Source organism: Falco rusticolus, chromosome 15, assembly GCF_015220075.1.
Source record: "Falco rusticolus isolate bFalRus1 chromosome 15, bFalRus1.pri, whole genome shotgun sequence".
In the NCBI taxonomy this organism is placed as follows: Eukaryota; Metazoa; Chordata; class Aves; order Falconiformes; family Falconidae; genus Falco; species Falco rusticolus.
This window is the reverse complement of record NC_051201.1, coordinates 4,097,805-4,125,042: the sequence shown is the minus strand read 5'-3', so window position 1 is coordinate 4,125,042 and position 27,238 is coordinate 4,097,805. Positions and strand designations below refer to the sequence as shown.

General features: G+C 44.3%; 1 protein-coding gene across 1 annotated transcript in view; it reads left to right on the top strand.

Annotated features, from left to right (window-relative positions):
- Window positions 1-26,670, top strand: part of ATP2C2 (ATPase secretory pathway Ca2+ transporting 2) — a 30,222-nt gene extending 3,552 nt beyond the window's left edge. Inside the window, exons 2-27 of the mRNA XM_037409192.1 lie at window positions 3,471-3,581; window positions 4,876-4,992; window positions 6,871-6,960; window positions 7,042-7,077; window positions 7,170-7,231; window positions 8,387-8,495; window positions 8,576-8,725; window positions 8,814-8,882; window positions 9,959-10,034; window positions 10,273-10,339; window positions 11,589-11,713; window positions 13,750-13,847; window positions 14,577-14,678; window positions 15,533-15,622; window positions 17,052-17,153; window positions 17,757-17,913; window positions 19,290-19,460; window positions 20,080-20,177; window positions 20,257-20,307; window positions 20,798-20,964; window positions 21,632-21,700; window positions 21,783-21,899; window positions 22,595-22,742; window positions 23,343-23,438; window positions 23,762-23,903; window positions 24,597-26,670. Coding sequence (XP_037265089.1) covers window positions 3,471-3,581; window positions 4,876-4,992; window positions 6,871-6,960; window positions 7,042-7,077; window positions 7,170-7,231; window positions 8,387-8,495; window positions 8,576-8,725; window positions 8,814-8,882; window positions 9,959-10,034; window positions 10,273-10,339; window positions 11,589-11,713; window positions 13,750-13,847; window positions 14,577-14,678; window positions 15,533-15,622; window positions 17,052-17,153; window positions 17,757-17,913; window positions 19,290-19,460; window positions 20,080-20,177; window positions 20,257-20,307; window positions 20,798-20,964; window positions 21,632-21,700; window positions 21,783-21,899; window positions 22,595-22,742; window positions 23,343-23,438; window positions 23,762-23,903; window positions 24,597-24,709 — 2,733 coding nt within the window. The 3' untranslated portion in view covers window positions 24,710-26,670. The remainder of the gene's footprint in view (window positions 1-3,470; window positions 3,582-4,875; window positions 4,993-6,870; window positions 6,961-7,041; window positions 7,078-7,169; window positions 7,232-8,386; window positions 8,496-8,575; window positions 8,726-8,813; window positions 8,883-9,958; window positions 10,035-10,272; window positions 10,340-11,588; window positions 11,714-13,749; window positions 13,848-14,576; window positions 14,679-15,532; window positions 15,623-17,051; window positions 17,154-17,756; window positions 17,914-19,289; window positions 19,461-20,079; window positions 20,178-20,256; window positions 20,308-20,797; window positions 20,965-21,631; window positions 21,701-21,782; window positions 21,900-22,594; window positions 22,743-23,342; window positions 23,439-23,761; window positions 23,904-24,596) is intronic.
- Window positions 26,671-27,238: the final 568 nt, after the last annotated feature.

The following is a 27,238-nucleotide window of genomic DNA, read 5'->3' as shown; positions in this document are numbered from 1 at the left end:
GGGGGTAATGAACCCAAGGTTTGGGCACTGCACATCCAGCCCAAGTCAGCCCTCCAATGCCCCTGGGGGCAATCTAAAATCCAGGGAATAGTTTTAAAGTCACTTTCCTGGAAAACCATTGGCTTTTTGAACAATTGAAGCATCTATGTTGAGACTTACGTCTGCAAGCAGGGAGACCAGAGGCTTTATTTCATTTAAAAACGCTGTATTTCTGTGATGGGTGTGCAACGGAGGGATGAGAAATGGTGCAAGAGGAGTTGAAACCATGGTGGTGGGTGGGAAGCAGCTGGGGGCTGGGATAAGGCAGCCCAACAAGGCAGCCCCCTGCTTGCAGGGCTGGGCTTTGCTCCAGGTCGGTTTCTGCGTTCTGCCGGCACCCCTGTCCTTTGCCTGCCATGCACACAAAAAAACCACAATGCAAAGGGCTTTAAAGGGAATGATTTGTTTATTTATTTATTTATTTATTTTTAGTAAGGATAAAGAATATACAAGAAAAGGATTTCTGTTTAATGTTTTCAGGGGCTTCTTTTTAGACTGAATAACTCAGCCCACTTTTGACCAGCTTCCAATACATTAGCTGGTCCAAAGTCATCTAAGATGTGGGGGGAAAAGGATATGCAAAACCTCAGTAAAGGCAGAGATGGGGGGGAAAACGCCGAGAACTGATCTTTTGGGCCGTTTGCCAGAGTATACAAAAAGGACTATGTGCTCTTCAGAAAGCCCCACGCTTCCTTCCCTCGGTCCCGCATGGGCTGCTCTGCGGACAATTGATGGATTGTTTCGGTGCCCGGGATGGTGGGATGCGGAGGCAGCGGTGCAGGTACCAGCAGCGCCGGGCATGCCCTGAGGTGGGCTGGGGCAGGGTGCTGCGTGGCTCCCAGCCACCACCAGCTGCTCTTTACAGCCTACAGCATCTCCTGATCTTGCAAAGCAATAGATGAACGAATAATTATTCTTTTTTTACTTCTTTCTGCCCTCTGTAGAGAGTTGTGAACTCTTGAGCTTGTCTAAAGGATAGAGGTTAAAAATGTAAATGGATAATGTTGACAGGCCACATCTGGTTTACCATGTAAATAGAAAAGAAAGTAATGCACAAGGAGAGGTTAGTTTATGAAGCAATTTGCTCGGGATACTGCCCAGTGCCTAACGGATGTGAGGTGGGATGGGTTTAGGGGCAAAGGGGCTCTGCACCAGCAGCACTTTGCAGGGATAGAGGGAGATGGGGCTCGCTGCTTCATTTCCAACTTGTGCATGGCTGGAGCTGTTCAGCTGGGAGGAAAAGCTCTGCCACGTTCGTCCGATCGCTTACGGGTGTAAGCTAATCAATGCAAGCTAACTCATCCCAATAAAGCTGTTAATTTCACAACAGCCGCCGGCCACGAGGAGCACGGAGCTGCCAGCATTCCTATTGATCCCCGGGCAGTGCTGGCTGTGCGCAGCTCAGGTGCATCCATACGCTTTTGTCATTCATTTCCTCCACACCTTTTTGAAGGTAAATATTGGTGATGGAGCTGGGCCCTGGCTTCCCTGCCGGCCCCGGGGGACTGTAGGCATCTTACCCTCATGCCCTGGTCTCTCCCTGCCCTCCAGCTCCTTTAATTAAAACTTAAACTCCTTTGAGGCAAGGCTGTACCTTGACAGCTGCATGTGTCACCAGCAGCACAGAGGAGTCTGTACAAACCGTATTAATCAAAGCAGCGTGGCAACGAAGGCAAGGTGTGTGTCTGTACGTGACAGCCCTGGGTTTTCTTCCCAGCAAGTCCTTCCACCTCCTTAGATCCATGCGTGGCTTTCAGTCTTGCAGCATCTGGGTGTCAACAGAGTTACAGAGAACTGATGAATTTGCACAAGTGGGACACAGAAGTAGGAGTAAATCATCGGTTTTAAACACAGAAGGATGGGTTTTGTCCCTTCTAGGGAGCGTCTGTTAAGGAAAGGTTGAAGTAAGGGTAATGTCTGGTGCTAGCATGCTTCAAAATAGTGGAGAAATGCTGTAGCTTCTTTGGGCAAAAGGTGGTCACAAGCATGAGGGAGACATGGAAGCAAGAAAATCCTTGGAAATCTTGGGCAAATTGCTGGGGCTTTGGAAAGGCAGGTTGCTGTGGGGCAAAAAGGCTTCTAAGTGAGCACTGCACAGAGCAGGGGATCGCAGCAAACTCCTGCGTTTCTGCCGGGAGCAGCTCGGTGCCAGTATCGCCTGTGTTTGCAGCTGTGCTGTGGGTCAGTGAGCAGCAGTAAAAAGGGGCTGCAACATATGGAAGTGGCAAAAGCCTTTTTAAAGAGCAGGGCTTAGAGATGCTCCTATCTCATCTGCTACGAGCTCTCCAGAAACCACAAGACAGGAACCAATTCTGTGTACCAGCAGGAGCCAACAACCAAAGAGACTTTCTGCGCTTATCTCGGCCTTTAGATTGCAAAACATGGGATGTTCCTGGAAACCTCCTGAATATTCATATAAGGGCTGATTCTCCACATACCGCTTCAGACACCTCTGAAGTCCTCCAAACCCTCGCTCGGTGCTGATGAGCCAGACCTGAATGTTTCTCCCAACAGACACCCCAGGGTGCTGGGAGCGGGTGCCCGTCCCTTCCACCCTGCCAGGCCAGAGCTGGCCGTGGGACGGAGCTGTGCCTGGGGCTGAGCATCATGCTCCCTCGGGATCCCTCTCTTAATCAACATGCACGCTTGTGCTTTATGAATGAAGGAAAATGCAAATGGATTCTTCTGTCCCTCAGTCAGGGTGAGATTTCTCCCTCGCAGTACTTACCCTGCACAGCTGCCATCAGGTGTCTGGCTGAGATTTTGGGGCATGCTGCCGCTTTGGAAAGAGGATTTTGGAAAAGGAGATGGGAATCTGAAAAGGAAGAGAGGTGGGGGTGCTGAGGCCCTGGGTGCTGGCAGCTCAGCACAGCCCTTGGGCTGCTTGGGAGGGACAGGAAGGGTTTGTCCTGCTCGGAGGTGTTTGCAGAGCTGGAGGCGGAGGGAAGCAGCCATGGAGACAGGAGAGGAGACTGTTACTTTCTCCCACTGGCTCAGAGATTTTTCTAGCTTATGGTTTCTGTTCATTTGTTATGTCTTTCACAAGGGAGAAGGGTTTTTTCTTTGCTCTGAACATGCAGTGGGCTGTGAGACACTGGCATGGAAAAATGCTCGTCTCGGGCAGGATACCTGCAAACAGCAGAGCCCGGCACGCTTTTCTGACCGTGGCAGTGGCATGTGCTTCTCTTTTTGGTAACCCAGCCCCTAATAGCCTTTCTTCCAGTATAAAAATACGCACCTGGCTTTGAGGCTGTAATAGAGATTAATTAGTGACCAGTATAAAGCACTGTGATTTAGGACGTGTTTTAGCTAACTGCGAAGTCACACAGCTGGCAAGGTGAGGGAAGGGGAGGAAGGGAAGAAGCAGAGATGCTGAAATGCCTTTATTAACTGTTCTCTCACCTAACGATCGCTTTATCTCGTTTACTCAGACCCATGCGGAGTGTGAGCTGAAAATAATTGAGCAGGAGAAGGAGGTGACAGTTCTGCCCCCAAAAGATGCGTGTAAATGCCATAAAGAAGACTTGGCAAAAGCTTTAAACGTAAGGGTTTGTACAGGTCTTTGTGAACGTAGCAACACAGTTTGTGTAATCTGATTGTGGGAAGAGGCTGAGCAGCAAAACTGGTCTCCGGTTTCACATGCAAACTCCTGGAGTGCCCAGTTCCTCTGCCTTTATGTGGGATGAATCCTCGTGCTGGCAGCGTTCAGGGCTCAGCATCGGGCATTTGTGCTCCACTTTGTCCTGGGGAAGGATTTCACTGAAGTGAGTGGCTCTGTGAGCTGCGGGTGAAAGAATCCAATTGTCCAGCCTGGAAAATGGAGTGCTCTCGGTGCTCTGCCCCGGGTGCAGGCTGCACAGCTCATCCACTTCAATTAGCAGCAGCTCCTCAGAAAATGTTGTGCAAATGCACGCAGCACTCTTCCCCTGCTTTTCCCTAGCAAATTTCTTTTCGGAGGCAAAACTCATCACATTTATTTTCCTAGATGACTTCTCAAAGACTTTCTCACAGCTGGAATTGTTAGATATAAATTCACCTCACCATCCCTACCCCCAAGCAAGCAGCGGAGCTTCTGCTGGTGCTGAGCCCCGTTTGCCCAGGCGGAGCAGGGGGAGCAGCCCTGGCCAGGGATGTTGGCTGTGGCTGCTCTGCCCTGGCCCCACTCGAGCTTCCCGGCAGCCACACATGGATGTAGCCAGAGGGATGGAGGGACACTGGGGCTTGGGAAGGAACCGCCAGTTACTTGGTCTGCACTGGAGTTTGCCCTTGGGAAAAGAAACAATCTGGTGTTATAACTCACACTGAACCCCATGTATGAAAAATAGCTGGAAATTCAGAAAGGCTGAGTCCCCGTGACCAGGGAAAGCTATAGTGCTTAGCAATATGTTGATGTATGACCTTGCTATTTTTTAAAATCTGGGCAAAATAGATCTTATTCTTTCTTTATTTGTTCCCTTTGAATTTTTTCAGCTTTTTTTAATATTTTCTTTAAATGTCCAGTGAAACCACAAACCAGTTCTCTCCTTTACTGTTTTAAATTCCTGATTTGTGATCTGTTATATAGTTTCTCACTTGTGGCATTATGATATTTTTTTCATTAACTTGTGCTTACTTTACAGGTTTCTGTGATTGTTGATGGTAAAGATTTATAGTTTAACAAAAATAAACACCTAAACAGAAAAAAAGTGGATAGATTTATTTTATGTGGTGGACTGAACCATGAACATCTTGTCCAGTCCACTTACAGGTTTTTAACATAACTTTGCCTTAAGAAGTTTTCTGTAATTATTCTTCAATATGTAATGTTTGATTTGTTTGTTTTAAAATTCCACCTAGGTTGAATTACAAACTGGACTCTCTGAGTTTTCCGTGCTGCAGCGCAGGTTAAAACATGGCTGGAATGAATTTTCAGTAGAGAATACAGAGCCGATATGGAAGAAATATCTAGACCAGGTAAGGATTTTCTGCACAAATTCTCATTTTCTTGTGAAAATCCCTAGCTGGGTTGGCCTGAGTGTGTGTCTACGTTGGAATAGTCAGGGTTTCTACTGCAGATTCAGCCTTGGAATAGGCTGTGCTCCAGATATAGAAACTGTCTGTTCCCCTGGGAAAGCCGCTGTGAGGTTCAGATGCGGGGTCATTCAGCATGGAGATAACATCTTAAAATAAAAATAACCCTTTTTATCTCCATGCAGCCCACAAATCATAAGCTTTAGATCAGTGGCCTGATTTCTGGAGCATATTTATTCCTTTTAAGGCAAGCGGCAAAATTATGAAAAGTTTGAGGAATACCAGTAGTAGCTGAAAGCCACTCTGATTCCAGTTACCCCAGGGAAGGAAAACCCTAAACCTCCAGCCAAAGCAGGGGCAGCTGTAGGGCTCAGGTGAGTGTCAGTGTCTCTGGTAGCAGTGTCAGTAACTCCCACATTCATACATGCTGCTATACCCTGTGAACATCCATGATTTCAAACCAGCTGCCCCAAAAAGCTAGGCAGAAGGTGGGATTTGCTATCTTGGTTTTCCCCCAGCTGAGTTTACCTTCAGCTTTGCTTTAATTAACTGTTCATCATCAGTATTTAATGCATCTTTCACCTCCCTTTTAGGCTTTTAGCCAAACCAGAAGGGTCTGTCTTTATTTATCTATTTATTTTTAACCAGCAATTTGACTGATTTTTCTTCTTGCTTACCTGGATCATGAAGATTTTAGTTGCTATGAAAGACTATCTTTATTTCATGGATTATCCCTTTTTTCCTATGTGATCAATGTCATTTAAGCACTTTGTAATCATTACTATATCTCTTCATTCTTTTATTCTTGATATCAAGTGAGGTGGTGCCTTTTTCTGCTCATCCTTAACAAGCTGTTTCTCCTCTGGGGACACCAAGCAAATTCCTTAGTGCATCTCTCATCCTTCTGCAGGCAGCTGGTCTCTGGAAGAGCTGCTTGCAGTCCCCACACCATTCACACCTCTGCACTTGAGCATCACCCCTCAGCAGACACTTGATGTGGCTTCTTCCAGCTGCGATTTTTGTAAAACAACCCTTCAGCTCAGTCTTTCTAAAGAGAAATGAAGGGACTTTCACCTTTGGCTTCAGCAAGGAATACACTTGAACCTTGGTTTTCCTACTGTGCATTGCCACACATCTCTTACCCAAAGCAGGCAGTCTTATCTCTGCCTGACTTAATTCCCTTACAGCAATTCCCATGTTAGCTAAACGGCACTGTAACATTCTCAGGTAGAAGAAAGTTCTTTACAATCTGTGTTTGAAAGTGAAAAAAGTGAGGATCTGACTCCCACAGCCCTGGGTCCAGTGCAGAGTTTAGCGGATTAATTAAAAGAAAAAAAGAAAGTGAAAAAAGTGAGGATCTGACTCCCACAGCCCTGGGTCCAGTGCAGAGTTTAGCGGATTAATTAAAGAAAAGAAAAAAAGAGGATTTCTGGTTTCAAATTCTAAAAAGACAATACAGGTTTTGTTTGTACCTATTGTGCCTCCAAGGAGCTTTTCGAGTCAGCCATGCACTGTGTGTCTGCAAGGGTGAGCCTTGCCTGTGCAAGCAGAGGAAAAGAGAAGAAAATTGCGTCTTTTGGTGTGAGCCTTATCCTGCTGGTCCCTGGTGCTGTCCATCTCCTCTGCCGGGGGCAGGATCCAGCACCAGCCCAGCTGCAGGTGCTGTACCATCTCTGTCCGGGCAGAGTGATGCTGCTGTCACGAGCAAGGAGGGTCCCTGCAGCAAAACCACGTCTCATCCTTTCCAATGAGATCTGAGGCCAGCTCAGCTTCAGCCACTCCACGTTTAATTTTACATTGTGGTCTGTTTTGATTTTTCAGTTTAAAAATCCCCTCATTCTCTTGTTGCTGGCTTCTGCTCTGGTAAGCGTCATCACAAAAGAATACGAGGACGCCGCAAGCATCACCGTGGTAGGTGGTACCTCTCCCTCAGCCCGACCCTTGGCTCCCTGGAGCTGGTGTGCCCACCCAGCAATGCCTCTTTGTTCGCAGGCGGTGCTCATCGTGGTCACCGTGGCCTTCATCCAGGTACGTTAGGCAGAGCTCGGCTCCGCAGCCAGGGCTGTCGTGAGCAAGCCCTCTCGTGTAACTTGGCTTTCTTCTCCTTTCTCATTTAAAAGGAATATCGCTCGGAAAAATCTCTGGAAGAACTTAACAAGCTGGTGCCTCCCGAGTGCAACTGGTGAGGCATGCCTGCTTTGGGGGGGTCTAGCAGGGCTTGGGTTATGAGGGCAGAACAGACCGGTGGAGAAAATTACTTCAGGCTGTGGTGCACGTAATGAGAACCTGATGTCTGGAGGGGTGGCATCACATGTGGATGCAGCTGTAAGTCATAGTGAAAGGGGATGAAGTAACTGATTTTTAAAGTAGGCACCTAGTGGAACTGGGTAAATGCTGAGAGGCAGGAGGGTCCCAGAAATGTCCTGCTCCACACCCTGCAGAGGATCCCTGCAGCCTCTGGCATGTTGCTGACTCCCCCTTGCAGGAAAAACCTCACCTGTGTCTTTTTTTTTGGCTTTCGGGTTAGTTTTGTCCCCACGAGATTGGCACAAAACTGCTTATGAGCGGCGGTGCAGGGGGGCTGGGTCCCTCGTCCATGCCTGCCCATTGACGTACGTACGTGGCAGGCACGGGCGCAGCAGGCGATCCGGTGCACGGTGATGCCATTGCCTGCGGAGCAGCCGGAGGCCGTCTCGGATCCCGCTTCCCCGACTGCTTTGGTCTGTGGTAGCAGTGCTTTAGGTGACAGGAAACACGTTTCCTATTTATGTTTTTGCAAATCAGTTTTGTCACGGCCGACACAAACAAGCCGCGAGGCTCAGAGAAACCTTGCGCCACAGAAGCGTGGGCTTCTCTCCTGGTCCAAAGTTCACCCGGGCTCAGATCTTACAAATGCCGCTGTTCTTTATTTATTTATCATATGCACCATAAGCATCTAACCATCTGAAAGGCTGAAAGGCTGTACTTTTAATACAATAGCAATATGCCAGTGGTAATTCTAGCTTTAAAAAGCTTCTTTTCAGGTTAAAGAATCTGCATGTCATTATTTACAGCGTGAGCCACGGGATAGCGTACCTTCTTGTCACTCTTATCTACTAAGTCGCTTATTGCTAAAATATTAAGTCTTCCATAACTGCCCATCTGTTTAGAAATTAGAACTGAGCCAAAATGAACATATTCATCTCTCATCGTTATTAAGATTTTATATTCTTATTTACATTGGAAGCCTTTTGGGGTAAGGCTTTTGCTTTCTCGCCAGTCACATTCCCAAGCCTGCAGGAGGAATAAAACCCTCACGGCCTGGTTTCCTTTCTTCTTTTCCATTTGTCTCCTGTAGCCTAAGGGAAGGAAAACTGCAGCATCTTCTAGCACGAGAGCTTGTGCCTGGAGATATCATATACCTGTCTGTTGGTGACAGGGTTCCTGCAGACCTCAGGCTGATAGAGGTAAATACCACTATATGTACAAGAGCCTGTTTTGGAAATTTCTTGCCTTAGCAGTGCCAGAAATGTGTCTTTTTAATTAGGTTACAGACCTGCTGGTGGATGAATCCAGTTTTACTGGAGAAGCTGAGCCTTGCAATAAGACTGACAGTGTATTACTGGAAGCTGGAGACATAACTACTCTGAGCAATGTTGTTTTCATGGGGACCCTGGTGCGGTACGGGAAGGGAAAAGTGAGTCCTGTCATCTTTGATCTTTTCCTTGACATTAGTTACAGAATCTCTAGATTTCTTCATCTCCATCTCTTTCCCTTTTTTTCAGGGTGTAGTTATTGGGACTGGTGAAAATTCCCAGTTTGGAGAGGTGTTCAAAATGATGCAAGCTGAAGAGGTAAAGAGCTGTATGTCTGTGGAAATTATGGATCTCCTGGAGGAAAGTTTGTGAGCAGAAGCAGTCCCAGGAGTTAATGCATTGGGTTCATTTCTGTTTCTGCTGCAAAATGCCTGTGTGACTGAAGGCCACCAAAGGGCTGTATCCAAAAAAGAAGCTTATAAGCAAGATTTAGGCTTCTAACTCCAGACTTGTGATATTTAACTTGTATCTAACCTTGTAGTCACGTAAACCTCATGGTTTCTTTTTTTTACTTCATACATGCTCACACTTTCCACTAGTATATAACTTTTTTACTTCTACATGTGCCAAAATCTCATGGGTCAGATCTCTGATCTGACACAGATGAGGGTCTTGAAGCTAGTTAACCCTTGATCTATTAACACAAGAAATCACCGGAAAGCAGAAGCCACCATGCAAGATGCTGTGATGCACCTGCAGTGCTGGTGCAGGTCTGTGATGCTCTGCAGTGCCTGAACGTGCTGCTGCAGAACAGGGGCTGGGGGCTGGTACCCTCCTTGGCCTGAAACTCAGACCTCCCAAACCCTGCACCTCCCAGGGTCCATCCTACGTGTCATCTTGGGGTTGCCCTGAGCTGGCTCGGTGGAGGAGAAGGGGCTGCTCAGGCCTGCCCGGTCACGGTCAGACTGTGGCCCTGGCCTGGAGGGCGGGACACAGGTCACGGGGATGGAGAGCCAGACCTTTTATCCCTGTCCCACAGGCTTTGCACACATATTATCCCCTTCTGGACTCCATCACTAAGGTCCTTTCCAAATTTAGCCCTTAGTCTGTCTCTGTCTTGGCTCCCTAGCCGTAAACAAACATAATTTGTCTCTTTTCCCACTTTTTTGCCTGTCTGGAGTGCATTGGGGCAAAGACTCCCTGCGGGACAGCCCCTGCCCAGCAGGCCCTGTTGGGGAGGGAGGGGGATGGGCAGGCACCAGGGTGCATCAGGCAGCTGCAGGAACCACGGTAACGATAACCAGGACTGTGTGGGTCCATTGCTCTAGGCTGACCATCATCTTCTCATCTCATGTAACATGCAAAGAAACCCAGGTATTCTTTAACATTTCCAGACTCCCAAAACACCTCTCCAGAAAAGCATGGACAGACTGGGGAAGCAACTCACTCTCTTCTCCTTTGGCATAATCGGTGAGTCGGACGCAATGCTCGTACTTGCATGCTCAGCTGCGATCAGTGCTCCAGGGCCACCTTCTCCAAAAGTACTTGTTGATGTGGGTTACCCGGACTTTGGGCGTTCAAGCAGAGACACCTCTGAAGGAGAGATCTGGGGGCCTCATTTCATGCTCAGTTCTCCAAAAACAGCTAAAGCAGGTTAGAGATTTATTAATTTCCTGAAGTTTTTAATCAGATGGTTTTCTCCCACCAGGTTTAATAATGTTCATTGGCTGGTTACAAGGGAAGCACCTCCTCAGCATGTTCACAATTGGAGTTAGGTGAGGACTGGAGAGCACCTTTCTCTTTGATTTCTAACGAAATGCATCCCAGGGAATTCCCTGTTCAAAACAATGGGCATTTCACAAAAGAGAACTTGAGTAAGACCCTCCATAAATACATCTTGATCTTGCACTGGTGAAATTCTGAGCTTTACAACAGAGTTTAGGAGAAAAAAAACAACCAAGTTTTGAGGGTTTATTTAATTTTGGAAATCAGTATTTTGAAAATTTTCACTGGCATTTCCACCTCATCCTGCTGTGAGTGTCCTTTCCTACCTGTACTATGAATTTACTGGGAGCGTAGCAATGGCAAATACTACTCTTTGCTGTTCTTTCTGGATTTATGTCTAAAGACAGGAATGCATAACGCGGCATAAAAAGCGTGCACAAGCTCTTGATCAAACATCATAAACCATGTGTTTTAGTAGAACCCATAAACCCCCTTGTTTGGTGTTGTCATGGCTTTAAAAGCAAGCCTTTGAAAAAAAAAAATATACTATGGAAATAAAAACAAGATCCCAGATGAGGAGACAACAGAGAAGCCACAGTGGCTCGCTGCCCACCCTGCTGTCTCCTGGGGGGATGTGGGGGCAGAGAAGAGTGGTTAAGCCTGAGTTTTGGAGAGCAGCGTATGGTTTCATAAGTCTTCCTTGATTACTTTTTGCACATACTTGGAAGTGTTCAGAGTTACCCAAGGAATAACTAAGGGACAGATAGAGACTGTATCTGGATGTTTCTAGCATGTCAGGTGTTGCAAGTTTTGCTGTTGCCCCAGTTCAGTGTGTGCAGCATGGGGACGTCTGGGGAGCTGGTTCTGTCCCACCATAGCTTGTACCCACGTGTGAGAGAGGAGATGAGGGGCTGCGTGTGGCCAGGAGCCAGTAGCTAACGTGTCGGTCATGATGCCAAGGAATATTCAACTTCCATCCTCAGAAAGTTAAATAAACGAAATTAAATCCAACCCCTAAATCCCTACTTCACCAGAAATTAATGCTCTTTGGCAACGTAAAGAAGGAAAGTAATTGCTCTGTCAAAATCATCCAGCAGAAGGATGAAGGGTTGGATGAATATCCTGCTTTTGTATTTACAGTGCACCAGCAGTCCCAGTGGTTAGCACTGCGCGCTTCTATTCAGACATACACGTATAAGCAAGAAAACTCACCCCAGGGAAATGTCCCTGTGGCACGTTATGGTTGGTACTTGTAGTTTGACCTCTGTGTTGAAGCTGTTGTGTCTCTGCTGTCCCCAGCCTGGCAGTGGCCGCCATCCCAGAGGGCCTTCCCATCGTGGTCACCGTTACGCTGGTGCTGGGTGTTCTCCGGATGGCCAAGAAAAGGGTGATTGTGAAGAAGCTGCCCATAGTAGAAACCTTAGGTAAGGCTGCCGAGGGGCCACACAGCTTGGTCATTTGCCAGGCTTCAAAATCTGAACGGAATAGCGACGGGCTGGCCAAGGGAGCCCTGGTCTGATGATATTTTTTTTTTTTAATAATATTGAATATGTTTATTGGGCCAGAGCAAGATGATCTTTCGACCTTTCGACCCCAACCATTCTATGATTCCACCCTGTGCTTCTCATCCTTATCCCTTCTTTTAGCAATCGTAGCACAGGCAGGTGCCAGGAATGGTGCAACCCCAGCCCTGGCACCGGCCCACGGGGAGCAGAGCCCCCCCGCAGACATGCATGCCTTGCCTGGGCTGAGAGGCTTTGTTTCTCCGCATCATCCTGCAGGTCCATCTTGTCCACTTCTTCAGTGCCTGGCTAAAAAACCTTGCAGCCCCTTATGTCGAGCCTGGTGACATAAAAAAACCTCATTTATCCTTCTGCAGCCTGTGTGGCCATCTGCCTGATATCCAAAGGGTCACAGAAAACAGGGACGGAGAAGACCCTGAGAAGGCGTCCAGCCCATCCTGACAACTGCAGGGCAGAAAGAACTGTAATGAAGTTATTCCTTCACCTCCCTTTATCTTCAAACTGGCCCTTATTCCCAAGTCACTGAATTCCAGGCTTTGCTGCTCCGACCTTGGTCAGTATGGCAGTTATATGAAGGAGAAGACGTGTTGTGTATTTAGTGCCACTCATTTAAAAGCACACTCAGTGCCAAGCCTGGCCCATGCAGTCCCAGATATCTGCTGCACAGCCTGATCCTTCAGCTAAAATCTTTTTTCATTGGAAATGCTGCTATTGTTTGAACTGCCCTTGTTTGTTCTGCAGCTAAGGAATCTTATCACCCTCATTTTATTGTATTTGCCCTGACCCAGGACATCTGAAACAGCCTTATCTCAGGAAGAATTTTGTTCTGGTAGGGCTGTGCCTAAATAGGCGTAACTGCCAGATGCCCAGGTACCCTGCAGGACAGCCCCAGCAGGGCAGAACCTGTGCTCTCCCACACATCAGTTGTGCCACGTCTGTGCAACTGCTGGAAGGGAAAAAAATAGTCCTCCTTCTTTATCTGATTCTTTGTCAAAAAAAAAAAAAAAGTTGAAGATGATAGCTTTGCTCTGTGCTAATCCTTAACTTAATTATTTTTTTTTAATTACCTTAAAATGCAATTAAATTAACTGCATTCCAATCTGCTTTATTCTCTGCAGGCTTTTACCTGGTGGTCACCATGCTCATGGGGTCTGTGCCTAAGCACTGTGGTCATCTCCACAGCCAGGGAAGACATTCAGGCTTAGAAGGGAGCTGGAGTCTGATTGTTTTTTGCATTACAGTCATTTTTTCCCCTTCTTGGGAGTGGAAAGTAGCCCGAACGTAGTGACTCTGCTCATTCACTCTGCTGTATTGTGGTGTAAACGGGCCCTGGAAGGAATGTGCTTTAGTGAAGCAGGATTTCAACATAGCAAAGCATGACTGGGGCAGCTTCTGCTCTTAGCTGGGGATTTTGAAGGGTTGTTTTTTCGTTGTTTTTTTTTTTTGTAACAGGCTTTAACACATCTATTCTTGCAGGCACTTGGTGCGGCAGGGAAGGGCTGTTATCCCCGATCTAGAGAAGCACGGGTTAAATGGCCCATCTGAGGAAGCATGTGCCAGAGTGGGAATTTGATATGCCTTTTCAGAATGTAACAGCTGTTCTGTTGTGTGATATTGCAGCTCGGAAACATTGATCAACTCCCTGGAGAGCCGTGCGTTCTCTGATTGCCCACCACATAATGCTCCATACATTGTGGTCCTCATCAGATGTCTCCTACCACATCTCACTCACAAATTATGTGCACGATACCCTGGCACACACTCAGATCCTTTCCTTACAAGATCCTGTTAGGGAAACTCATCCATTTCTTGGTATTTTCTCCCTTTTCCTCACCGGTGCAGTTTAAGTAACCTTAGGGAAACTTGTTCTCCTTCCTCTGAATCTCCCATTTGGTTGCATTATTTATTAGTTCTGATTGAAAACTTTCTTGCATCAGGTTGCTGCAATGTCATCTGCTCAGATAAGACAGGCACTCTGACAGCCAACGAGATGACGGTGACTCGGCTGGTGACCTCGGATGGCTTCCAGGCAGAGGTATGGATAAGGCGGCAACACGGACTCTCCTGCTTGAGTTCAACGGGGCTCATTTGCTTTTGCTTCAATTAGTCCCCAATGAGGGAGGCTGATCAGTCCCCAGACAAGCCATTTCTTGCATATCGCAGGTTCCATGAAAGCAAAGGGACTTTTGCAGTGCTGGAGGCAGGCAGAGGTGGGGCTGTGTACAAAAGCTGCTCAGATACCATAAACAGGCATTTATTGACATCATCTGCCGTTCTCTGTAATTATTGTAAATATTGAAACCTGCCATTGACCCTTGTGGATCCACCTTCTGTAGGAATATTTATTATATGGCTGACCAGATCCTTCTGCTTGGTTCATTTACCTGTGGGCAAAGTGGGTGAAAAATGCAGGCACGGCAAACGTGCGGCAGGCCAGCCATCGGCAGGGAAGGACTTGACCAAAACCAGTGAGCCCACTGCTGCCAAAGGGCCAGGTCTCTCGACTGAGCCTCAAGAGACTTCGGAAATCATGGCGAACAAGCTCTGTACAAGACCAGCTGATTCTTTTTGTTCCTATACAGTTATCATAACATACTTCCACTACCTGCAGCCTTTCGTATCAGCACTGCTTTGAGCTAGAAAGAAAAATCCCAGCGCACCTCCCAAATCAGCAGCTTGCTGGAGTGCTCCCCGCGGCGTGCAGCTGCAGCCCAGTCCCGCCTGGCACTGGGAAGTTTGCTCTGTCTGTGTCTCCCTTCCTCAGGTCAGCGGGGTGGGCTACAATGGAGATGGAAACATTTATCTTCTGCCGTCAAAGGAGATTCTTAAAGAATTTTCCAACATCTCAGTTGGGAAACTGGTGGAGGTAAGTATAAATTAGGAACCGGCTTGTCCTATTTACATCGGGTTTATTTGCACAGATCACTCCGGGTAATGACTGTGGAAAAAAGCCACTTTTGTAACTCCAAAATGAACTGTCTTGCTAGAGCCTTCTTATGGGCAGGCTCTGAGTAACTGGGATATAATACCTGAAGCTTACGGGTGAAAGGCAGTACTCATAAGACATGGAGGGAGAGACCAGAGTCATCACCTTGAAGTGTCAAGGACATTTTAGATAAAAATACAGTTCTAGCAGACAAGAGATTGGTTAATTTTACCATGTTCAGCTTTTTAATGTGGACAGATTCTAGACTTCTGCTAGCTACATAGTCAATTTACGAATGTACTGTGATGGTCTCTGAGTTTTATGTTTGTGTTAAATAAAATCTTGAACATTCAACTGTAGGCAGAAGTGGAGCATTTGGGTAGTGAAATGATCTGAGCTGGAATCTCAGATGGAGATTAGGTCTTATTTTATTCATGCTGTACATCTAATGTATTAGTGGGAGAGGCTGTTTTCATTTGCATGATTTGTCAAGTTCGTTAGATGTATATCATGTTTTGTTTTATGTTAATTTATCCAAATTTATCCAAAACGTAACATTTTACCAAAATACTGCTGTATCCTATGGATTAAGCAGGTTTAGAAATCTCAAGATTGTTCTCAAGAATCTCAGGATCCTGAGATCTCAAGAAATGCTGCTATGGGGACTACCACATCTTTGGGGATGTGGCTGTTTTCATTCTCCCATCTTTCATTATTTCATTTAAAGAGATGAGGAAGCTATGAATTTAGTTATGAAACACCCACCCCCCATGTAAATATGTCACTTTCTTTAGGCTGGCTGTGTAGCCAATAATGCTGTTATCAGGAACAACAGCGTGATGGGACAGCCCACAGAAGGAGCCCTCATTGCCCTTGCAATGAAGGTAAGGTTGTTAAGATTTAAAATTTTCCAGAAATTTAAAAAAAGAAAAGAAAAAAAAAGCTGGAATTGTTATGTCTGATAGCAGTGATCAGACTTCTTTAAAGTCCCCAGACTGACTTTAGTCTTTCCTTGTCTCTTCTCCCCAAGGTCACAGACGTACACGTCTCCCATGTAAACCTCTTGTCACAGACAAACACCTTCCCTGAGCTTCTGTGCTAGCAGCAATAATTATTGTCCTTGGTTAATCTCTGCAATTACACTGCGTAATGGATTTCTTTCAGGCTCAGACTGGACTGCCTTTTTTATTTTTTCTGCACATGCCGGTTAAGAGTTCAGGAGGAGGACAAGAGAGTGAAAAATGAGCAAGAACAGGCCATAGCAGAAAGCATGGCAGAGGGTCATACTCACTCTGGGTCATCTGCTAGGTTTTACTTTTTTCTAGTCATGAGTATGTAAAACAGGAGTTTTCATGCAGATTGCATCCATGCTGATAGGCAGAGGCTGTGAAATGCCACCAGGTATCATCTCATCGGTGTTCCTCAGCCTGTGGACCGCAAACCTCACGTGGGCTGTAAAGACCAGAAGGTGCCTGATGAAATGATGCACCTGCAAACATCTGTTCTTACCTCCTATTTTTAAAGCTTGTAACTTTAACAGTGAAAATATGTTTGTTTGTTTGTTAGTTTTTGTAAAACAATGACATTGTATTTCCCTAAATGCTAAATTGAAATCTTCCTTCGGCTTCACCATTCCGTAGCCAAACAATAGCAAGATACAAAGGAAGCTGTCAATTCTTTTTTTCTTTTTTTTTTTTTTAGTTTGGTGGGAGCAGGGGGAGAGAGACTGGAAGCTACTTCCGATCCCTACTTCCCCTAGAGCAGCCACGCATGCTGCCAAAGCAGGCGTGGATTGATTTCGACTGTCGTGCTTCATAGCTGAAGGGTCGTCTTGTGGTGAATTGCTTTTTGAGTTTAATTCATCAGGAAATAATTTGAAACTACATCCACGACTGATCATTCAGTTATTTGCAATTTTCCTTTTTCTTCCAAGTAGGGTGGCTGGGAAATAACTGAAGCGAGGGAGGCTGAGCTTGGGCTGGAAGAAATCTGCTCTGCCCATCACTTTGCTGTAGGTTTAGGGAAAAGACTTGAGCCTCCTTTGACCCGAAGCCCCACCAAGGCAGCAGTGCAGCTCTCCAGTTCTTGCAAAAGTCAACAGGAATCAAGCTTCAAATTCCAGTTTAATTTATCTCACATCCAGCACCAAAAGGCAAAGATGGGTTTCACTCTCCCCATGCTTTCTCTTGAGCTCTGTGCTATATGACTGCCTGGAAGTACATGGTCAACACTCAGTGTTGTAATATGGAAAATATTATACAAGTTTGGCATTGTCCAGCATTACAGTGCTCTTTTTGTTTTGCTTTACTTTAGATGGACTTAGCTGACATAAAAGATATTTATGTAAGAAAGAAGGAAATTCCGTTTAGCTCAGAACAGAAGTGGATGGCTGTGAAATGCACACTGAGAAATCAGGTAAAGCAAACAGTGGCGTTGGCTGGTTTTGTGTTTCTGATTGTGCACCTCAACAATGGGCATGAAATGGTATCTCTTCCGCAAATAGCGGGTTTAGAAGTTAACTATGTCAGGAGAAAACCGAACAAACCTCAACATTCCCAGCTTGGGTGTAAGTTCAGCTTGTACAGCAGTGTTTGAATGGGCGAAGATAATACTTTTCATATTGTGTTTGGAGTAGGAAAACAAAAGTTTTCAGAAATAACTGACAGGGGAAGAAAGGTACAATGTTTGGAAGAAAATGTTGCCCATTTTTTCCTTAAGGAGCTCGTTTTGGCTGACATTGTACTCTGGTTTAAAACTTCGCTAACCTTCTCATTGCCGTTCTCTCTGTGATGGCTGAACATGAAAAACGGCTAGAGCAAAATTATCACATCCTATAAATAATACATGCACCTGGGCATTTTACAAAATGGTGAAAGAGAAAACAAAGGATCTTTTTTACCTGGGATGTAAAGCCTTATGCATTATCAGTACTTTTAAAACATGGCGCATGTGTTTGGTTTTTTTTATATATATATATATACATATATATATAAAGTATATTATCTTTTTACTTTAAAGGATCAGGAAGATATTTACTTTATGAAAGGAGCATTTGAAGAAGTTCTGCAGTATTGCACTCTGTATAACAGCAGTGGCATCTCCTTATCACTTACACCCCAGCAGAAAGCCTTCTACCAGCAGGAAGAAAAACGAATGGGCTCCTCAGGTCTACGGGGTCAGTCATGACTCTCTATGTCCCTTAAGCTTACAGGTTATCACGCCCTAATACTTTCCTGCTCTGTTTCAGTTGGGATGGAGGGAGGCTCTGTCCCCAGCATCACTCGCCTGATCTCTTCATAACACTCATCAGAGTTTGCCAAGGGCCATGTCTTAGGTCTGCTGGCTGCTTGCTTTCCATCAGTCCTTTTTTTGCTGGGTTTAATTTAGTGAGATTGAAGGGAGCTGAAAATAAGCACTGGAAATGGTGAATGTTTTTCTTCCACGGAGCGTTGCGATTGCCTGGGATACGGTCTGAATGTTGGATTTAAAAGCTTTGTGCTGAACCTGATCTAAGCGCTGCTCTGCCAAGTTTTGCTTTTGGAGAAGCTGTTTCAAGAGCAACAAAAAGCAACTTTGAAAGAGGTTCAAAACATGGATTTGGGCACCAAGATTTTTATTTGAAGTTTGGTTCAATTTTTTATTAGTACCAAATCTAACGGTCTCCTTTTGATCCCGACTCCATGTCAGCACACAGACCACAGAAGTTTTTGTGTGCGTGCCATTTCCTTCATCACTAGAAACATCCTTTCAGAAATGTCTTGGACTTTCACACAGTAACAAAGACACCATCACCTGTGCACGCTCCTGGGTTGTAAGTAGATGAGCACAAGTCTTGACAGCCAGGTCTGGAAGGTGGTATAGTTAATGTATGTATTCTCCAGCCCTGTGTCTTGTGGTTAGCAACTCATGTACAGAGCTTGCTTTACAATATCTGAATCATCTGCTGTTGTGAATGGCAAATTACTGCTCTGAAGAAAAGTGATTAGCTCAGGCAGCTGCTGCGAGCTTATGATTCAATCATCAAAGCAACACTGACATGAACCCCTGGCACATCCTCGAGTGATTTAAGAATGATTGAATGATATGGTTAGGCACCAAGAACAGAAACAAAATGTTCAGAGCCTTGATGTTTACACAATGGAAGTTTCACTCGTTTAACTGAATTCACATTTCACATTTTTAGATTAAAAATAGAAGTTTAAGTTTTTACAGGAGCGCTGTTATCTAACATGGTAGTTGAACTGTATCTGGTCTAACATTACATTGTCCCAATTTAATCCACCTGCATTCAGGGAAGACTTGGTAGACAGCTTTAAATTGGAAAGAAATAAATCCGAAGCAAAACCTGTGAAACAGAAGTGTTCTGATTCAGATAAACTGCCATTATTTGAGTGGACCAATTTTTTCCATCCATCCATAGATCTGGTTTTAATTACTTTTTTATGCTGGAAAACTGGCAATTTAACATCTCCTCTAAATGCTTGTTTTAATGTGTGGAACCACATTATTAATAATTCTGTTTTGTCTTCCTTTCTCTCCCTCTGTTTCTAGTACTTGCTTTGGCTTCAGGTCCAGAACTTGGCAACCTAACATTTTTAGGTCTGGTTGGAATAATTGATCCTCCAAGGGCTGGAGTGAGAGAAGCTGTTCAGGTCCTCCTTGAGTCCGGTGTATCGGTAAAGATGATAACTGGAGATGCCCTGGAAACTGCTGCGGCTATAGGTAGCAAACTTCAGCTTCTTTCCTGTGGGCCTCTATTATGTCTGTCAGATCAGTCTAATATTCTGTCACATAACAATTCACTTTTTCATTCTTTCTGTGTCTGCAATAGAGGTTTTAAATGCCACTGAGTTTTTGCTTTTCCATTCAAACAAATAATATTAAATGCAGTAGTGAGCAGCTCTATTGGGCAAAATTCCAGTGACTTAATTCCACTCTTTTAGTGCCAGAAATGGCAAAATCTCAGTGTCGGGCCCTTCAGTGAGACAGATGGCATTGCTGGGATTATAGACTCCACTGATGTTCAGTGTGGGTATCTCTGCATTTCCCATTTTTGCATTTTGCCATTACAAATATGCAGAGCAAGCAGCAGAGAAGGGAGTGACAGATTTAGTATCAGCTCCAGTTCTGGGTATTGTGTGGCTCCCAGGACTCCGGCTGAGCAAGGACAGGGTGACTGGCCCAGCTGAGAGCCAGAGAGCTGTGTGCCCTGTCAGATGCCCCAGGTTCAGATGTGTTTCCCAGTAAGTTCTTTAATTGCTGCCTCTATTATTTGAGTCAGGAAATAGTTGGCTTTTTCCAGAGGTGATGGGCAGGCCTCATTTTGGGCTTTTCTTTGCAGGACAGAATATTGGTCTCTGCAATGGGAAGCTGAAAGCCATGTCTGGGGAAGAGCTGGACCAATTGGCAGAGGCAGAGCTGTCATCCACTGTCAAAAATGTAATCGTTTTGATCACAAAAATAAGGCCTATTTCCAATAGCATCCATCTAACACAAGATTGTATTTTTTGTTTTTCAGGTTTCCGTTTTCTTCAGAACAAGTCCAAAGCACAAAGTAAAAATAATAAAGGTACTAAGAGCCACTCAGACCCATTGTATGCCTCACAAAAACAAGATATAAGCTGGGAGGGGAGAGCAGTTCTCTAGACCATCTGGTGTTCCAAGGCAGGATCAGCTCAAACTAAAGGACTGTAAGACCCAAGCTGGAGCTTTGGCGGTATTTACACTGGAAGTATTGGCATTTCTCTTGCAGATCTGGCCTGGGTTATTTGAAAGGCACTAGGGAGTTATTAGCAAGCATAGTATCAGGAGACTAATTTCTGAGGACTTTACTTTCCTCTTCTAACTCCTGCTGGAGTTGTTAAGACTCTCTGCTCTCCTGAAAATCCACTCTCTTAATGCTCAGTCTGAGCTTTGTCCTCAGTGGGCTGCCGAGTCTGCTTTATCCTGTGTCACACAGCACTTCGGCTCTTTCGATGCTACGTGCAAATCCTGGGACTGCCAACAGGACTTACTTGCCTTCTCCTGCTTCAGAGCCTCTCCTCTCTCCACTCTCACAGGCTCTGCAGAGGGCTGGTGCTGTTGTGTCAATGACAGGAGATGGGGTTAACGACGCCGTGGCCCTTAAGTCTGCTGATATCGGGATTGCGATGGGACAAGCCGGTACAGACGTCAGCAAAGAGGCTGCCAACATGATTCTCGTGGACGACGACTTCTCAACAGTCATGTAGGTTTAGCAACTTTCTTACTATCAGACACTTTCTCGCTTCAGACACTTTCTGGCTCTCCATTGCAACAAGTCTGTTGCGTGACTAGCCCTGGAAATAATGCAAGACGCAGGACATGTAAGTCCACGAGTGGAGATACCTAGTGTGGGTATGGCTCATTTTCAGCTGCGTACATGGCAATGACAATGGTTTCAGTCACATACACGTCAATGATTCCAGCAGTGGTGACAAAGCTACCTTTCATCTGAAAGCCCTGGTTTCTCATTGCTGTAGCTAACCGGGGATTTGAAAGCACCTAAAAGTCTGGGTAGGTCAGAACTTGTGCTCCCTGCCTCATCCAGGAAGCTCAGGGGGAAGACATGATTTGCAATGCTCTGTTGGTTCAGAACAAGAGTCGGCAGAGTAGAGTGAGGCTATAAATAGGTCACAGCCCCGCTTTATGAACTGCAGACCTGACCACATGAACCAGGTTTTCAGATCTACTAGTTCTGATAAAGTAATTTTAATTTTAACTGAGAAGCTGCACTGACATCCTCCTCCTGAGCCGGGGTCTGAATTTCAACTGAAATACGTGCTAGAGAAGACAACTTGTATTTTGAGTGTCACAGGGAGCTCAGTGTAAAATAGTGTGATCCCTAGTTATTTAATAAACTCTCTCCCTTCCAGGAATGCAATAGAAGAGGGAAAGGGAATATTTTACAACATAAAAAATTTTGTCCGGTTCCAGTTGAGCACGTAAGTTTCTGTTTCCTTCAGTTCTAGTGAAAGCACCTTTGGGGTGAAGCCATGCAGAATAATGATGTTCTGTGCTTTGCAGGAGTATTTCAGCTTTAAGCCTAATTACTCTGTCAACAGTGCTCAACCTACCAAATCCACTCAATGCTATGCAGATCTTATGGATCAACATCATCATGGATGGACCACCCGCCCAGAGGTATGGAAGAGTCAAGATATCATTTGATATTTTATCAAAATATTCTTGGGTTTAATATGTCTGAATGTGGCTTAGGAACACAAGCTGTTATGATTTCTTATCAATGCACTAATCATTTGGCAGTTAGATAAGACAAGTTGTACTTTTGTTCCCTCCTGGTCTCTCCAAAAGCATTTACTTCACATTTACTTGAGGTTTTACACATTCCCATTTTGTGGTGGAACCCCTTAACTATTCCAGTTTTTGACTAGGCACAGTCTGTTATCCTGAGTGCATCGCCTGCTGATAGCTCTGCAGGTCTGACTGCCAAGGGAATACCGGGTATGTGCGGGTGCATATGCCCCAAAATCCCAAGACTTGGGAACCTCAGCCAACAGCTAATTACAACTACTGCTAATGACAGTTGCTATTTTGACATGGAAGAGATGTTGGCCACTGTCTCACTGCTGTCTGCGATGGGATACTGATACGATGCACTGCCTTGGCCTGATATGTCACTTTAACTCCTCAATATGCAAAAAAGACCTTTGGTGTAGGTGCTGCAGACAAATCTGGGGCCTCACGTAACCCTGCCAGAATAGTCACTCTGCATTTCAAAGAACTGCACCTTCCAGATCCATCCTGTTTTATCAGCAGTACTGTTTCAGGACAATCTGCACTAACTAAACACGCCCCTCTGCTTCTCTTTGAGGCAGCTTGGGAGTTGAGCCTGTTGATAGGGATACCATCAAACAGCCACCCCGATGTATCACGGACACGATACTCAGCAAATCATTGATCCTGAAAATCTTCATGTCAGCTATAATTATCATCAGTGGAACCCTCTTTGTCTTCTGGAAGGAGGTGAGGAAATTCTGCAATTATATCTTGTTTCCATGAGGGTGGAGAGCAAAGTGAAGGGCAGTTTCTGAAGTACATGCGAAGGATCTTCTGAAAGACATCCCATGGGGAAGGGACAGTATGGGCAGAGGGTTAGGAAACCAGGTCTCCCAGCCCTGCTTCTGCCTTCCCATGTTGCCTCCAATTTGGAGCTTCCTATCTAGAATGAGAAAATTATGACAACATGATATCAATCTTTTAAGGTACTTCTCACCTCTAGTTTTCCATGGAAGTAGAAAATGCCAGGTACATAAGTACTACGGATTGCTGTTAGTAAATGGTGTCTGTTACTGTAACAATTTAAGTCATTTCATTTAGAACATTCTTTACTCAAATTCCACATCGGTTTAAGAATTGGTTAAGAAACATGGTTGATAAGATCATAAGTCAACAATTAGCAGGGAGCAATTAATGCTGCCTAAATAGCCAGCACTAGATTTATTCTTTTGGTTTACTACCCCTTGATTTGACTGGGATCAATAAAGGGAATATTTAATTCATCTATTAAATTTACATATTTTTGTAGGGCTTAACTAACCCCTGAATTTTTACATGTGCTTTCAGAATCCAAAAAGTGGCATAACTCCTCGAACCACAACAATGACTTTCACCTGTTTTGTTTTTTTTGACCTCTTCAATGCCCTGACATGCCGCTCTCAGGTGAGATCGCTTTATCAGCAATAATTCCTTGTCTCAAAACACTAACATAAATACTAGGATACTAGTATTTTGCATAGGAAGGGGTTTTAAAGTAATTTAAAGCAGTATGATTTTTATCATCTTTAAAGTTATCCATCATAGCTCAACTACAACTATGCTTTCAAGTACGTAGCTCTGCCAAAGTCAGTGTCTATGTAACTTCAAAAAGTAATGGAGTTTACACGCAAAGAAACAGTGTGACGTTCACGTACCAACAGGAGACTGGGAAATGTTATATATCCTTTTTTTTTTCTTTTTTCTTTTTTTTTTTTTTTTTCTCCTAGACGAAGCTGATATATGAAATAGGCTTTTTTCGAAACCGCATGTTCTTATATTCTGTGCTTGGGTCATTTTTGGGACAGTTGGCTGTTATATACATCCCTCCATTACAAAAGATCTTCCAGACAGAAATTTTAGGAGCATTAGGTAAGTTGCAAAATAAATAATGTATTTTTTTCATTAAAGCTACTTTAAAAAGCAGATGCCATTGCCAAATTGTTACAATAGCTCCCAACAGATTGCTGGTAGGGGTAATCAATCAACAGCTCCTATAGCTATATACATAAACATAGCCATACGCAAATAGTAGCAGTGTTTAATGGTATTATCCCAGCCTAGGTTTTTAATTCTGACTTACTGCACATAAATACATATAAATGGAGACACGCCAAGATTTTGCAGGAGCTCTGTATGATAATGTTTCTCCATATAAATCCATCTAGGATCATTATGCAGCCACTCCGTTTTGAAGAAGCAGGGTGAATGTTTCCTAGCGGAAATGCAATGCATATTTTACCATTTGAATCAGCCTAAGCAAGCTATACCATACTCCACTGTACTGCGCCTACATTAGGTGTGTAGTTAGAAGCAGGGTTCAATGATCCCAAATGATTAACATAGAGGCTTCCACCCATGATGTGGACTATACCAACTACGGCTACTCCTTGGCTACTACAGTCATTTCTCTTAGTTCAACAGCTAGCAAAAGCATAGCTAGGCCGTACATCTGTGGAGTTACGCCCAAGTACCTATGGCAGTAAGGCCCTTCTCTGGGACTCCTGCCCAGCACAAAATCCAGCTGTTCGCAGTGTTCACCTCTGCTCTGTTTCCTCTCGGCAGACTTGCTGTTTCTCACTGGACTGGCTTCCTCGGTTTTCTTCGTGTCCGAGTTTGTCAAACTCTGCGAAAAAAGCTGCTGCCAACTAAAGCACACAAAGGGATGTCATGACTGATGCAAACCTCCTCTAAAGATATGCTTGGAATGGAGCTGTCATGGTAGATTATTCAACTGCACCATTTTCCGACACCACACATTCTTCATCTATGAAGATACTCAAGTGAATCCGTACTGACAGTCCTCCTTACGCCAGAGTCTGTTCCTTCTACATGCCTTACCTAAGCTGTGTGAGCTGTCTACAGAAACATCCAGAGTGGCTCCTGCTTTAAGCCAAGATCAGGTATATTTTTGTAACATTGATCTCTATGTCAAGAATGCTGTGATAGTCCCAGACAAAATAAGTTTCACACCTGTACAGAAAAATCTGTTGTGCATAAACTAAAATTTTATTTATTTAAATCAAAATGATTTTTATTAATAAAATCTACATTTAAAAATGTTAGTAACAAGTATCTGAATGAGATTCTTGATTTAGACCCGTCCTTTTATATTAAACAGAAGAATGGAAAAGACCTGCCTTCACTAGCACTTCTTATAGTCAACGTATAGTGTTTCTAGGTTCCCAGATATCTAGCCTGGATTCAGCAGGACACTCAAGGAAGCTGCGGGGAGATGTCAAACAAAGAGTAGAGGGCTCTAAGCGCCCACCCTTGGCTGTCAGCTTCTGCCAGACACTGCAGTGATTTTTCTGTACCTATGTGACTAACAGGAGCAAAGTGGAAGGCTGGCGTGATCTGATGCACGGTGGTGAGTGGATTTAATGGGGAAGGGACACACTTTCACAAGCGCATGAGAATAAAGATGGCTCATGCACATAGCAGGGAAGTTAAGCTTTGCAGTTGGATCAACAGCTGCATAAAAGCGATTGAGAGATGTTTAGATCATAGCTAAGCCCACTGCTGACAAATGCTTTCTGGGCATTTTTAGATGCATGAACACTAAGCACAGATTGCTTAATCATTAGGTTCAGGAAAAAAAAGAAAGTTGAGTCTCTTCCAAGCCGATCTTTTACATTTAAAGAACAATGCTGAATAATCCCATCTGGTGGTTGGATCAGTAGTGTCCTAGTAAATAATGCTTCACTGATACACTTGCTAAAAGCGTCATGGTGTCAGTTTTCTTCTTGCCCCAGCTTAACATCTTCACTTCAAAATGAAGATGAAGAGTCTCCAAGACAAACCTCTCAAAAGACGCAATTTCAGAGCTCAAAATGCTATGCTGATCTTCACAAGACTATGGTTAAACTGAATTACATTTCAGATTCACAGTCTAGAAAGAACTAGCTATACTGATACTTACTTTAAATCAAATAAAAGCTGGCCACTGAAATATTTCTGGTGAAGAGTAGCTTTGTGCAATTCACCCTCCCCAGATACAGTCTGCAAAGGGGTCTGCTCGCTATTTTTATAAAATCCTTGAAAATGGTTTCAGTCCTCAAAGAAAAGTCTCTGCCTTGTAATGGAAGGAAAGGGAAGTCTAGCTGTTTATTTTATGTGTAACTGCAGAAATTCAGCTATGTCTCAATCCTGTATGCCATCCACTTCAAGTATCTAGTATGTTTAGTCAGTACTGAAGCGGAGAATTTCTCTGAGACTTACGGTGGGAGTTTGACAATGTTAAAACAAAAGCCAGCATCACCATGCTTACAGAGAGCATCATGTACTGACTTGCTGTCTATATAGCACTCCCTACTTTGTACCATTTAAAATCCTTATTAAAATATACAGAGAAGAAAATTATATAAAAGTATCAGTGTAATTGTTTTAATGCTTACATTTTTTTCTGTGTGTTACAAACTTGGCAGACTATCTGGTTTATTTAAGCAAATACAAGATAAAAGGACATTAGCTCAGGCTTTTCACAGCATACTCGGTACTGGAACAGATAGCATAAATGCCCCAATTACTAGCTCAGGTAGCACACAAAACGCACAGTTGGGTGCTAGGATGTCTGGCTGGAGCAATTGCTTCATGCTCTCCTTTCAAGGCTAAATTCAGATTGTTTAATATTTTTTTTTTTTAAAATGGGATCTACATTAAGGCACAAGTGCAGATTATTCAGAGTATTCAAATCTGGCTTCCTATGAAAAACAATCGGGTGGGGGAAAAAAAAGGCACCATACAAGAAAACATTAATGGAAAGAAGTTGAAGGAAGGTCACATGATCAGGAATCACAGTAATTTTACAGACCTACAACACATTTTTTTTCTCTAAGCTGCACAGAAGACAAACCTATGCTAAGACAAAGGGGATTTGATACAGTCCTTTCCCTTAGGAAGAGAAAGGCTGACAATCATACACACTAATAACCAAACACAATTTGCTGAGTTAGAAATCCAAGTCCCTGGTAGAAATTAGGATAACTTTTGGCAAGTTAATGACATGTAGAATTAGCAAGGTTAAACTAATAATTACTGATAAATGTGAACAGATTCAAGTAGAAAAAGCCCTGAGTATAAGAGACCTGACAAAACTGGTCCTGATTGACAAACAGCCAACAAAACAGAGCAAAAACCCCAACTGACTACATTTCACATTGCGGGCATTTTTTTTCCCTATAATATAGTAATGATTAATTACGTGG